Below are 13459 nucleotides of genomic sequence, written 5' to 3'. Positions count from 1 at the left end.
TCCGTGGTTCAAATCCACCATTGGCTCTTAGAGAAAGATGTGGCAATCTGCTTCTCTAAAGATTAAAGCCTTGGAAACCCCATGGGGCAGTTCTACTCCATCCTATAGGGTAGCTATGAGTTGGAATTGACTGCAATGGGGTAATGCACGTGAAAATTGGACAATGAACAAAGAAGACCAAAGAAGAATTGATGCATTTGAAGTATAGTGTTGGCAAAGCATAGTGAATATACCACGGATTTCCAGAAGAAAATCAGTCGTAGAAGAAATACTGCTTGAAATCTCCTTAGAAGCAAAGATGGCAAAATTTCATCTTACTTACTTGAGACACGTCATCAGGAAAAACCAATTACCAGAAAAGGATATCATGTTTGATAGAGGGTCAGCAAAAACGAGGGAAAAAATAGATGGATTGATACAATAGCCACAACAATGGGCTCAAACATATCACATATCATGAAGATGGTGCAGAACCAGGTAACACTTTGTTCTATTATGTACATGGGGTCACTGTTACTCAGAGCCTAAAACCAAAACTCATTGCCGTCAATGAATTCCAACTCATAGTTACCCTATAGGACAGACTAGAATTGCCCCATAGGGTTTCCAAGGCTGTAATTACAGAAGCAGACTGTCTCATCTTTCTTCCATGCAGCGGCTGGTGGATTCGAACCACTGACCTTTCAGTTAGCAGTCAAGCATTTAACCACTGTTCTACTAGGGGTTTTTGAGTCAGAGTCTACTCAATGGCAACTGATAGCAATGACATTATGCCAGATGGTATTCTGAGCTCTTTTAGATCATTTAATCCCCGAGAACTCTTCAGGAAAAAGTGTCATCATCCTATTATACAATGATTACATAGAGGTACAGAGAAGTTAAATACCTTGTCCAAGATTGCCCTACTAATGAATGATAAAGTTGGATTTGAACCCGGAGCCATGATGCTCTGTTGCCCTCAAAATATTATACATGCTATGAAGACAATAAAAACTGGCATGGGAGGCGGAGCCAAGATGGCGGACTAGGCAGACGCTACCTCGGATCCCTCTTACAACAAAGACACGGAAAAACAAGGGAATCGATCACATACATAACAATCTACGAACCCTGAACAACAAACACAGATTTAGAGATGGAGAACGAACTAATACGGGGAAGCAGCGATTGTTTCCAGAGCCTGGAGCCAGCGCACCACTCAGGTACGGCACAAGCACAGAGAGCTGCTCCACCCCCCTGAACTAACCCCGGGAGGGGGACCAGCCGGTTCCACGGGCAGCGTGGGACGCAGCCGGTAGGAGAAGTCCCCGGGAGGCAGTGACTGGTCTTGGAGCAGAAAGAGCAGCGTCCGAGCCGGGGAACTGTCCCACAGGGATTTGGACTGGACGCAGGTACGGCATAAACACGGAGAGTTGCTCCACCCCCCTGAACTAACCCCGGGAAGGGGACCAGCCGGGTCGCGCGGGCGGCATGGGACTCAGCCGGTAGGAGAAGTCCCTGGGAGGCAGCGACTGGTATTGGAGCAGGGAGAACAGCGTCCCAGCCGGGACACTCAGTCACGGCACAAGCACGGGGACCTGCTCCACCCATCTGAACTAACCCAGGGAGGAGGCCCAACTGGTTTTCGGAGGCGGCACGGCCACGCGGCTTGAGGGACAAGAAGTCCCTGGGAGGCAGTGACTGATTTTGGAGTCGAGAGTGCACCGTCCCAGTAGGAGAGCCTTGACGCTGGGCGTGGGGCTGGAAGCGGAGGATCTGACCGTGACTCCAGCGGGCCAGACCCCCCGGGGGCAATCTCCACACAGCCAGCACACATAGGCGACGCGCCCGCGGGAATCTCAGATATAATAGTCATTCCAAGCAAGACAAGCAACTCTGGCTATATTCTGAGGTACTACTCTCCTATCTCTCTGTTCCCTCCCCCACCCTCCCCAGGCGGCTTCATTAACATCTGAATAGCCTGAGCCAGAGGGAGAACTCTGATAGGGATCTGACTGCATTTTTTTTTAGCGGATTTTCTGGAAAAACTAGTTTCCCAGTGATGGCTCGGAGACAACAATCCATATCAAACCTCTTAAAGAAGCAGATCATGACAGCTTCTCCAAGCCCCCAAACAAAAGAATCAAAATCTTTCCCAAATGAAGATACAATCTTGGAATTATCAGATACAGAATATAAAAAACTAATTTACAGAATGCTTCATGATATCACAAATGAAATTAGGATAACTGCAGAAAAAGCCAAGGAACACACTGATAAAACTGTTGAAGAACTCAAAAAGATTATTCAAGAACATACTGGAAAAATTAATAAGTTGCAAGAATCCATAGAGAGACAACATGTAGAAATCCAAAAAATTAACAATAAAATAACAGAATTAGACAACGCACTAGGAAGTCAGAGGAGCAGACTCGAGCAATTAGAATGCAGATTGGGACATCTGGAGGACCAGGGAATCGACACCAACATAGCTGAAAAAAAATCAGATAAAAGAATTAAAAAAAATGAAGAAACCCTAAGAATTATGTGGGACTCTATCAAGAAGGATAACCTGTGGGTGATTGGAGTCCCAGAACAGGGAGGGGGGACAGAAAACACAGAGAAAATAGTTGAAGAACTCCTGACACAAAACTTCCCTGACATCATGAAAGACGAAAGGATATCTATCCAAGATGCTCATCGAACCCCATTTAAGACTGATCCAAAAAGAAAAACACCAAGACATATTATCATCAAACTCACCAAAACCAAAGATAAACAGAAAATTTTAAAAGCAGCCAGGGATAAAAGAAAGGTTTCCTTCAAGGGAGAATCAGTAAGAATATGTTCTGACTACTCAGCAGAAACCATGCAGGCAAGAAGGGAATGGGACGACATATACAGAACACTGAAGGAGAAAAACTGCCAGCCAAGGATCATATATCCAGCAAAACTCTCTCTGAAATATGAAGGCGAAATTAAGATATTTACAGACAAACACAAGTTTAGAGAATTTGCAAAAACCAAACCAAAGCTACAAGAAATACTAAAGGATATTGTTTGGTCAGAGAACCAATAATATCAGATATCAGCACAACACAAGGTCACAAAACAGAACGTCCTGATATCAACTCAATTAGGGAAATCACAAAAACAAACAAATTAAGATTAATTAAAAAAAAAATACACATAACAGGGAACCATGGAAGTCAATAGGTAAAAGATCACAATAATCAAAAAGAGGGACTAAATACAGGAGGCATTGAACTGCCATATGGAGAGTGATACAAGGCGATATAGAACAATACAAGTTAGGTTTTTACTTAGAAAAGTAGGAGTAAATAATAAGGTAACCACAAAAAGGTATAACAACTCTATAACTCAAGATAAAAACCAAGAAAAACGTAACGACTCAACTAACATAAAGTCAAAAAAAAAAAAAAAAAAACTAGTGCCATCGAGTCGTTTCCGACTCTTGGCACATAAAGTCAAGCACTATGAAAATGAGGATCTCACAATTTACTAAGAAAAACGCCTCAGCACAAAAAAGTATGTGGAAAAATGAAATTGTCAACAACACACATAAAAAGGCATTAAAATGACAGCACTAAAAACTTATTTATCTATAATTACCCTGAATGTAAATGGACTAAATGCACCAATAAAGAGACAGAGAGTCACAGACTGGATAAAGAAACACGATCCATCTATATGCTGCCTACAAGAGACACACCTTAGACTTAGAGACACAAACAAACTAAAACTCAAAGGATGGAAAAAAGTATATCAAGCAAACAATAAGCAAAAAAGAAGAGGAGTAGCAATATTAATTTCTGACAAAATAGACTTTAGACTTAAATCCACCACAAAGGATAAAGAAGGACACTATATAATGATAAAAGGGACAATTGATCAGGAAGACATAACCATATTAAATATTTACGCACCCAATGACAGGGCTGCAAGATACATAAATCAAATTTTAACAGAATTGAAAAGCGAGATAGATACCTCCACAATTATAGTAGGAGACTTCAACACACCACTTTCGGAGAAGGACAGGACATCCAGGAAGAAGCTCAACAGAGACACGGAAGATCTAATTACAACAATCAACCAACTTGACCTCATTGACTTATACAGAACTCTCCACCCAACTGCTGCAAAATATACTTTTTTTTCTAGCGCACATGGAACATTCTCTAGAATAGACCACATATTAGGTAATAAAACAAACCTTTGCAGAGTCCAAAACATCGAAATATTACAAAGCATCTTCTCAGACCACAAGGCAATAAAACTAGAGATCAATAACAGAAAAACTAGGGAAAAGAAATCAAATACTTGGAAAATGAACAATACCCTCCTGAAAAAAGACTGGGTTATAGAAGACATCAAGGAGGGAATAAGGAAATTCATAGAAAGCAACGAGAATGAAAATACTTCCTTTCAAAACCTCTGGGACACAGCAAAAGCAGTGCTCAGAGGCCAATTTATATCAATAAATGCACACATACAAAAAGAAGAAAGAGCCAAAATCAGAGAACTGTCCCTACAACTTGAACAAATAGAAAGTGAGCAACAAAAGAATCCATCAGGCACCAGAAGAAAACAAATAATAAAAATTAGAGCTGAACTAAATGAATTAGAGAACAGAAAAACAATTGAAAGAATTAACAAAGCCAAAAGCTGGTTCTTTGAAAAAATTAACAAAATTGATAAACCATTGGCTAGACTGACTAAAGAAATACAGGAAAGGAAACAAATAACCCGAATAAGAAATGAGAAGGACCACATCACAACAGAACCAAATGAAATTAAAAGAATCATTTCAGATTATTATGAAAAATTGTACTCTAACAAATTTGCAAACCTAGAAGAAATGGATGAATTCCTGGAAAAACACTACCTACCTAAACTAACACATTCAGAAGTAGAACAACTAAATAGACCCAGAACAAAAAAAGAGATTGAAACAGTAATCTAAAAACTCCCAACAAAAAAAAGCCCTGGCCCGGAGGGCTTCACTGCAGAGTTCTACCAAACTTTCAGAGAAGAGTTAACACCACTACTACTGAAGGTATTCCAAAGCATAGAAAATGACGGAATACTACCCAACTCATTCTATGAAGCCACCATCTCCCTGATACCAAAACCGGGTAAAGACATTACAAAAAAAGAAAATTATAGACCTATATCCCTCATGAACATTGATGCAAAAATCCTCAACAAAATTCTAGCCAATAGAATCCAACAACACATCAAAAAAATAATTCACCCTGATCAAGTGGGATTTATACCAGATATGCAAGGCTGGTTTAATATCAGAAAAACCATTAATGTAATCCATCACATAAATAAAACAAAAGACAAAAACCACATGATCTTATCAATTGATGCAGAAAAGGCATTTGACAAAGTCCAACACCCATTCGTGATAAAAACTCTCACCAAAATAGGAATTGAAGGAAAATTCCTCAACATAATAAAGGGCATCTATGCAAAGCCAACAGCCAATATCACTCTAAATGGAGAGAACCTGAAAGCATTTCCCTTGAGAACGGGAACCAGACAAGGATGCCCTTTATCACCGCTCTTATTCAACATCGTGTTGGAAGTCTTAGCCAGGGCAATTAGGCTAGACAAAGAAATAAAAGGTATCCGGATTGGCAAGGAAGAAGTAAAGTTATCACTATTTGCAGATGACATGATTATATACACAGAAAACCCTAAGGAATCCTCCAGAAAACTACTGAAACTAATAGAAGAGTTTGGCAGAGTCTCAGGTTATAAAATAAACATACAAAAATCACTTGGATTCCTCTACATCAACAAAAAGAACACCGAAAAGGAAATAACCAAATCAATACCATTCACAGTAGCCCCCAAGAAGATAAGATACTTAGGAATAAATCTTACCAAGGATGTAAAAGACCTATACAAAGAAAACTACAAAGCTCTACTACAAAAAATTCAAAAGGACGTGCTTAAGTGGAAAAACATACCCTGCTCATGGATAGGAAGACTTAACATAGTAAAAATGTCTATTCTACCAAAAGCCATCTATACATTTAACGCACTTCCGATGCAAATTCCAATGTCATATTTTAAGGGGATAGAGAAACAAATCACCAATTTCATATGGAAGGGAAAGAAGCCCCGGATAAGCAAAGCACTACTGAAAAAGAAGAAGAAAGTGGGAGGCCTCACCTTACCTGACTTCAGAACCTATTATACAGCCACAGTAGTCAAAACAGCCTGGCATTGGTACAACAACAGACACATAGACCAATGGAACAGAATTGAGAACCCAGACATAGATCCATCCACGTATGAGCAGCTGATATTTGACAAAGGACCAGTGTCAATTAACTGGGGAAAAGATAGCCTTTTTAACAAATGGTGCTGGCATAACTGGATATCCATTTGCAAAAAAATGAAACAGGACCCATACCTCACACCATGCACAAAAACTAACTCCAAGTGGATCAAAGACCTAAACATAAAGACTAAAACGATAAAGATCATGGAAGAAAAAATTGGGACAACCCTAGGAGCCCTAATACAAGGTATAAACAGAATACAAAACATTACCAAAAATGATGAAGAGAAACCCGATAACTGGGAGCTCCTAAAAATCAAACACCTATGCTCATCTAAAGACTTCTCCAAAAGAGTAAAAAGACCACCTACAGACTGGGAAAGAATTTTCAGCTATGACATCTCTGACCAGCGCCTGATCTCTAAAATCTACATGATTCTGTCAAAACTCAACCACAAAAAGACAAACAACCCAATCAAGAAGTGGGCAAAGGATATGAACACACATTTCACTAAAGAAGATATTCAGGCAGCCAACAGATACATGAGAAAATGCTCTCGATCATTAGCCATTAGAGAAATGCAAATTAAAACTACGATGAGATTCCATCTCACACCAGCAAGGCTGGCATTAATCCAAAAAACACAAAATAATAAATGTTGGAGAGGCTGCGGAGAGATTGGAACTCTCATACACTGCTGGTGGGAATGTAAAATGGTACAACCACTTTGGAAATCTATCTGGCGTTATCTTAAACAGTTAGAAATAGAACTACCATACAACCCAGAAATCCCACTCCTAGGAATATACCCTAGAGATACAAGAGCCTTCATACAAACAGATATATGCACACCCATGTTTATTGCAGCTCTGTTTACAATAGCAAAAAGTTGGAAGCAACCAAGGTGTCCATCAACGGATGAATGGGTAAATAAATTGTGGTATATTCACACAATGGAATACTACGCATCGATAAAGAACAGTGACGAATCTCTGAAACATTGCATAACATGGAGGAACCTGGAAGGCATTATGCTGAGTGAAATTAGTCAGAGGCAAAAGGACAAATATTGTATAAGACCACTATTATAAGATCTTGAGAAATAGTAAACCTGAGAAGAACACATACTTTTGTGGTTACGAGGGGGGGAGGGAGGGAGGGTGGGAGAGGGTTTTTTTATTGATTAATCAGTAGATAAGAACTGCTTTAGGTGAAGGGAAAGACAACACTCAATACATAGAAGGTCACCTCAATTGGACTGGACCAAAAGCAAAGAAGTTTCCGGGATAAAATGAATGCTTCAAAGGTCAGCGGAGCAAGCGCGGGGGTCTGGGGAACATGGTTTGCAGGGACTTCTAAGTCAATTGGCAAAATAATTCTATTATGAAATCATTCTGCATCCCACTTTGAAATGTGGCATCTGGGGTCTTAAATGCTAACAAGCGGCCATCTAAGATGCAGCAATTGGTCTCAACCCACCTGGAGCAAAGGAAAATGAAGAACACCAAGGCCACACGACAACTAAGAGCCCAAGAGACAGAAAGGGCCACATGAACCAGACACCTACATCATCCCGAGACCAGAAGAACTAGCTGGTGCCTGGCCACAATCGATGACTGCCCTGACAGGGAGCACAGCAGAGGACCCCTGAGGGAGCAGGAGATCAGTGGGATACAGACCCCAAATTCTCATAAAAAGACCAAACTTAATGGTCTGACTGAGACTGGAGGAATCCTGGCGGCCATGCTCCCTAGACCTTCTGTTGACACAGGACAGGAACCATCCCCGAAGACAACTCATCAGAAATGAAAGGGACTGGTCAGCGGGTGGGAGAGAGATGCTGATGAAGAGTGAGCTAATTATATCAGGTGGACACTTGAGATTGTGTTGGCAACTCTTGTCTGGAGGGGGGATGGGAGGATAGAGAGAGAGGGAAGCAGGCAAAATTGTCAAGAAAGGAGAGACTGAAAGGGCTGACTCAAGAAGGGGAGAGCAAGTGGGAGTAGGGAGTGAGATGTATGTAAACTTATATGTGACAGACTGGATTTGTAAACGTTCACTTGAACCTTAATAAAAGTTATTAAAAAAATAAAAACTGGTATGGGTAGGAGGATGGTAGTCAGGGTGGGCCTCTCTGAAGAGTTGACAGTTTTGATTTGAAGCCTAAACTGTGAGAAAGAGCCAAGAATGTGAAGATTTTAGGGAAATATGACTAGCCAGGGAAGACAGCAAGCAGATTTCTTTGGATTTTTATTTCAGGTCTGCTGACTCAGATGATTTGACAAAGACTAGAGTTTTCTTTATCTTAATGTAGAAACTACAATAAGTTGCCTAATATGAAAGTCCTCAGGATAGGTCAATGGCAACCACCAAAGCAAGGTTCAGTAAGTACAGTTTTTTGGGGGGAGAAAAGTCAGTATGAGACACTTGAGTTTATACAGTGTTTAGACTGAGACCAGAGAAAAGAGTGGTCCAGCAAGCATGGTGTTAGAAGCTAGAACATATTCAAGAGAGATATGGATGAGCCAATAACATGTGAACTATTCGTTGTTACTTTTCTCCTGTCTTCTCCCTTGCTGAATTCACTGAGTGCTTTCTCTTCCCTTGAGGCTTGTAGGAAGGAGTTCATATCCTTGGAACAGTAGATTTTCATAAGAAGTATTACGTATTAGTCGGGCATCATTCATTTTCCTTGGTAGATGATGAAACTTTTGATATGCTGCTTCAAGTGTGTCTTCAGTTCAGGAATATTTTCTTGTAGCATAACATGAGCAGCATTTATTTTCTACTTCTTCAGATTACGTATTCAGGACACCTGTTATTGGCACTTTGGATCTCTGTTGTCTGTTCTTAACTTTTGCTATCTCACTGAGAGCAAGCTCCTCTGTTGAAAATTTTCCTCAGAGCCCCCTTCATGTCCCTGTTCTTCAGGCTGTAGATGAAGGGGTTCAGCATGGGGGTGACCACAGTGTACATCACTGAGGCTATTGAGCCTTTTCTGGAGGGACGGGTTGTTCCAGAAGTGAAGTAAACCCCAAGGCCTGCACCATAGAATAAGGAGACAACAGAGAGGTGAGACCCACAAGTGGAAAATGCTTTATATTTGCCTCCAGCAGACAAAATACTTATTATTGAGGCAATAATTCTAGAATAAGAAAAAAGTATCCCAGTCAGGGGAATAACACCGAGCAGGCCAGTTACGAAGTATAAAAGGATGTCATTGATAAGGGTGTCAGAGCAGGCAAGTTTGAGGATCTGAGAAAGTTCACAGAAGAAGTGGGGGATTTCTGTCTCTCTGCAGAAGGACACCCTCAAAACCATCAAACTCTGCAGAAAAGAGTATATCAGGCAGATTATCCAAGAAAGCAGAAGCAGGAGACCACAGAGGCGTGGGTTCATGATGACCATGTAGTGCAGAGGGTGGCAGATGGCCACAAACCGGTCATAGGCCATCACTGTCAGTAGCAAATTGTCCAGTCCTGCAAAAACCATGAAAAAATACATCTGGGTAAGGCAGCCTTCATAGGTGATGACTTTGCTCTGTGTCTGAATGTTCACCAGCATCTTGGGGATGGTGGTGGAGGTGAAACAGATGTCAGTGAAGGACAGATTTGAGAGGAAGAAGTACATGGGAGTGTGGAGATGAGAGTCTGAGCTAATAGCCAAAATGATAAGCAGGTTTCCTATAACACAGACCAGGTACATGTACAGAAACAGCCCAAAAAGGAGGGGCTGCAGGGCTGTATCTTCTGAGAGTCCCAGGAGAATGAATTTTGAAATAGCTGTTTGATTTCTTGATTCCATATAACTCATGGAAATTGCCTGCAAAGAGGCAAGTATAATGTTAAAACAATGACAAGACAGGAATGTGCCATACATTTAAAACTCTTCCAATCATGAAGCCTTATGTTTTACCTAAAGAGTTTGTTTTCTTTAGGTGACTTTTGTTGTTAACTGTCGTCAAGTTGGCCCAACTCCTGGCAACTCCATGAAACAAAATGTCTCCCCTGGTGATTGGAAGGCGAAAGTTGGAAACAAAGAAGAAAGACTGGTAGTCGGAAAATAGGGCTTTGGTGATAGAAACAATGCCGGGGATTGATCGACAGAGTTTTGCAAGACCAACGACTTCTTTACTGCAAATAACTTTTTTAACCAACATAAACAGTGACTGTACACATGGACTTCATCAGATGGAATACACAGGAGTCAAATCGACTACATCTGTGGAAAGAGATGATGGAAAAGCTCAATAGTATCAGTCAGAACGAGGCCAGGGGCCGACTATGGAAGAGACCGTCAATTGTTCGTATGCAAGTTCAAGTTGAAACTGAAGAAAATCATAGCAAGTCCACGAGAGACAAAATATGACCTTGAGTATATCCCACCTGAATTTAGAGACCATCTCAAGAATAGATTTGACACCTTGAACACTAATGACCGAAGACCAGACGAATTGTGGAATGACATCAAGGAGATCATGCATGAAGAAAGCAAGAGGTCATTAGAAAGACACCAAAGAAAGAAAAGACCAAGATGGATGTCAGAGGAGACTCTGAAACTTGCTCTCAACTGTTGAGCAGCTAAAGCAAAAAGGAAGAAATGCTCAAGTAAAAAAACTGAACAGAAGATTTCAAAGGGCGGCTCAAGAAGATAAAGTGTTATAATGACATGTGCGAAGAGCTGGAGGTAGAAAACCAAAAGGGAAGAACACGTTCAGCATTTTTCAAGCTGAAAGAACTGAAGAAAACATTCAAGCCATGAGTTGCAGTAGTGAAGAATTCTATGGGGAAAATATTAAACGATGCAAGAACCATCAAAAGAAGGTGGAAGAAATACACAGCATCATTATGGCAAAAAGAATTAGTCAACGTTCAACCATTTCAAGAGGTAGCATATGATCAGGAACTGATGGTACTGAAGGAAGAAGTCCAAGCTGCAATGAGGGTATTTGTGAAAAACGAGGCTCCAAGAATTGAAGGAATATCAATTGAGATGTTTCAACAAACAGATGCAGCACTGGAAGTGCTCACTCACCTATGCCAAGAAATTTGGACGACAGCTACCTGACCAACCAAACGGAAGAGGTCCATATTTATGCCTATTTTCAAGAAAGATGATCCAACTGAATGCAGAAATTATCGAACAATATCATTAATATCACATGGAAGCAACATTTTGCTGAAGATCATTCAAAAGCAGCTGCAGCAGTTTATCGACAGGGAACTGCCAGAAATTCAGGCCAGACTCAGAAGAGGATGTGGAACCAGGGATATCATTGCTGATGTTAGATGGATCCTGGTTGAAAGCAGAGAATGCCGGAAAGATATTTACCTGTGTTTTATTGACTATGCAAAGGCATTTGACTGTGTGGATCATAACAAATTATGAATAACATTAAGAAGAATGGGAACTCCAGAACACTTAATTGTGCTCATGAGGAAACTGCAATAGATGAAAAGGCAGTTGTTTGGACAGAACAAGCAGATAATGAGAGGTTTAAAGACAGGAAAGGCGTGTGCCGGGGTTGTATCTTTTCACCATACCTATTCAATCTGTATGCTGAGCAAATAATCCAAGAAGCTGGACTATATGAAGAAGAACGGGGCATCAAGATTGGAGGAAGACTCATTAACAACCTTTGTTCTGTAGATGACACCACATTGCTTGCTGAAAATGAAGAGGGCTTGAAGCACTTACTAATGATGATTAAAGACCCCAGCCTTCAGTATGGAATTCATCTCAACCTAAAGAAAAGAAAAATCCTCACAACTGGACTGATAAGCAACATCATGATAAATGGAGAAAAGATTGAAGTTGTCAAGGATTTCATTCTACTTGGATCTGCAATCAACACCCATGGAAGCAGCAGTCAAGAAATCAAAAGTTATATCGCATTGGGCAAGTCTGCTGCAAAGGACCTCTTTAAACTGTTGAAAAGCAGGGATGTCACCTTAAGACTAAGGTGCGCCTGACCCAGGCAGTGGTATTTTCAATCCCAGCATATGTATGCTAAAGCTGGACAATGAATAAGGAAGACCGAAGAAGAATTGACACCTTTGAATTGTTGTGTTGGCTAAGAATATTGAATATATCAGGGACCGCCAAAAGAATGAACAAATCTGTCTTGGGAGAAGAACAACCAGAATGCTCCTTAGAAGCAAGGATGGTGAGACTGGGTCTTATATACTTTGGACATGTTGTCAGGAGGAATCAGTCCCTGGGGAAGGACAGTACGCTTGGTAAGGTACAGGGTCAGCAGAAGAGAGGAAGACCCTCAACAAGATGGATTGACACAGTGGCTGCAACAATGGGCTCAAGCATAGCAATGATTGTAAGGATGGCACAGGACCAGGCAGTGTTTTGTTGTGTGGTACATAGGGTCGCTATGAGTTGGAACTGACTTGACAGCAGCTAACAACAACAACAACAAGTGATCCATAGGGTTTCATTGGCTGATATTGGAAAGTAGATGTCCAAGCCTTTCGTCCTAGTCCATCTTAGTCTGGAAGCTCCACTAAAACTTGTTCAGCATCATAGCAACACTTAAGCCACCACTGACAGGTGGTGGCTGCTCATGAGGTACATTTGTCAGAAATTCGACTCAAGTTTCCTGCAATGATGGTAAGAATTCTACTATTGAACCACTAATGCCTCCATTGACCTAGATTTCTTAAATGCCACCCTGCTTCTGCCATTACTCCCTGAAGTGCCTTGTCTTTAAAACGAATGTTCTGCACCATGCAGAGGTCTCTTTTGCATTCTTCCTGACAAAGCTGTTCCATCTGTGCTGTGTAATTCCTGTGAAAAGACCATTAACTTTGTGAATGTCTCTCTTCTGCCTTGTCACTGGGATCACTTCGAGTCCCGGGGAAGAGGGAGATCATTGGGAGTTGGCGAATGTAATGATGTTTTATTGCCCTCATGCCATTTGCCAGCATCTTTAAACAGATTTTCTGTCTCAAGTTTGACTCACAGAAGGATACTGTGCAAAAATTTTGTAGATGATTCCTCCATTCTTATAGTAACTTCTTCATGTCTCTCTACTTCAACTTGTCCCTCTACCATCATCATAATCATCCATGTATCATGATATAGTTTATGTATCAATCCCTAATCCCAAAGACCAAATTTGATGCTCATCATAGCATTCTAACTGT

General features: G+C 40.8%; 1 protein-coding gene across 1 annotated transcript; it reads right to left on the bottom strand.

Moving 5' to 3' along the window:
• Positions 1–9167: 9167 nt before the first annotated feature.
• Positions 9168–12997, bottom strand: LOC126071162 (olfactory receptor 7A10-like). The gene is made up of 2 exons (XM_049875419.1): positions 12984–12997; positions 9168–10095 (listed from the first exon to the last, which is right to left on the bottom strand). The coding sequence occupies exons 1-2, from the start codon at positions 12995–12997 to the stop codon at positions 9168–9170; spliced, it is 942 nt and encodes a 313-aa protein (XP_049731376.1).
• Between the last annotated feature and the right edge of the window lie 462 nt (positions 12998–13459).

Source organism: Elephas maximus, chromosome 3, assembly GCF_024166365.1.
Source record: "Elephas maximus indicus isolate mEleMax1 chromosome 3, mEleMax1 primary haplotype, whole genome shotgun sequence".
NCBI lineage: Eukaryota > Metazoa > Chordata > Mammalia > Proboscidea > Elephantidae > Elephas > Elephas maximus.
Note: the sequence above shows the minus strand (reverse complement) of the source record. Positions and strands in the feature narration are given on the sequence as shown.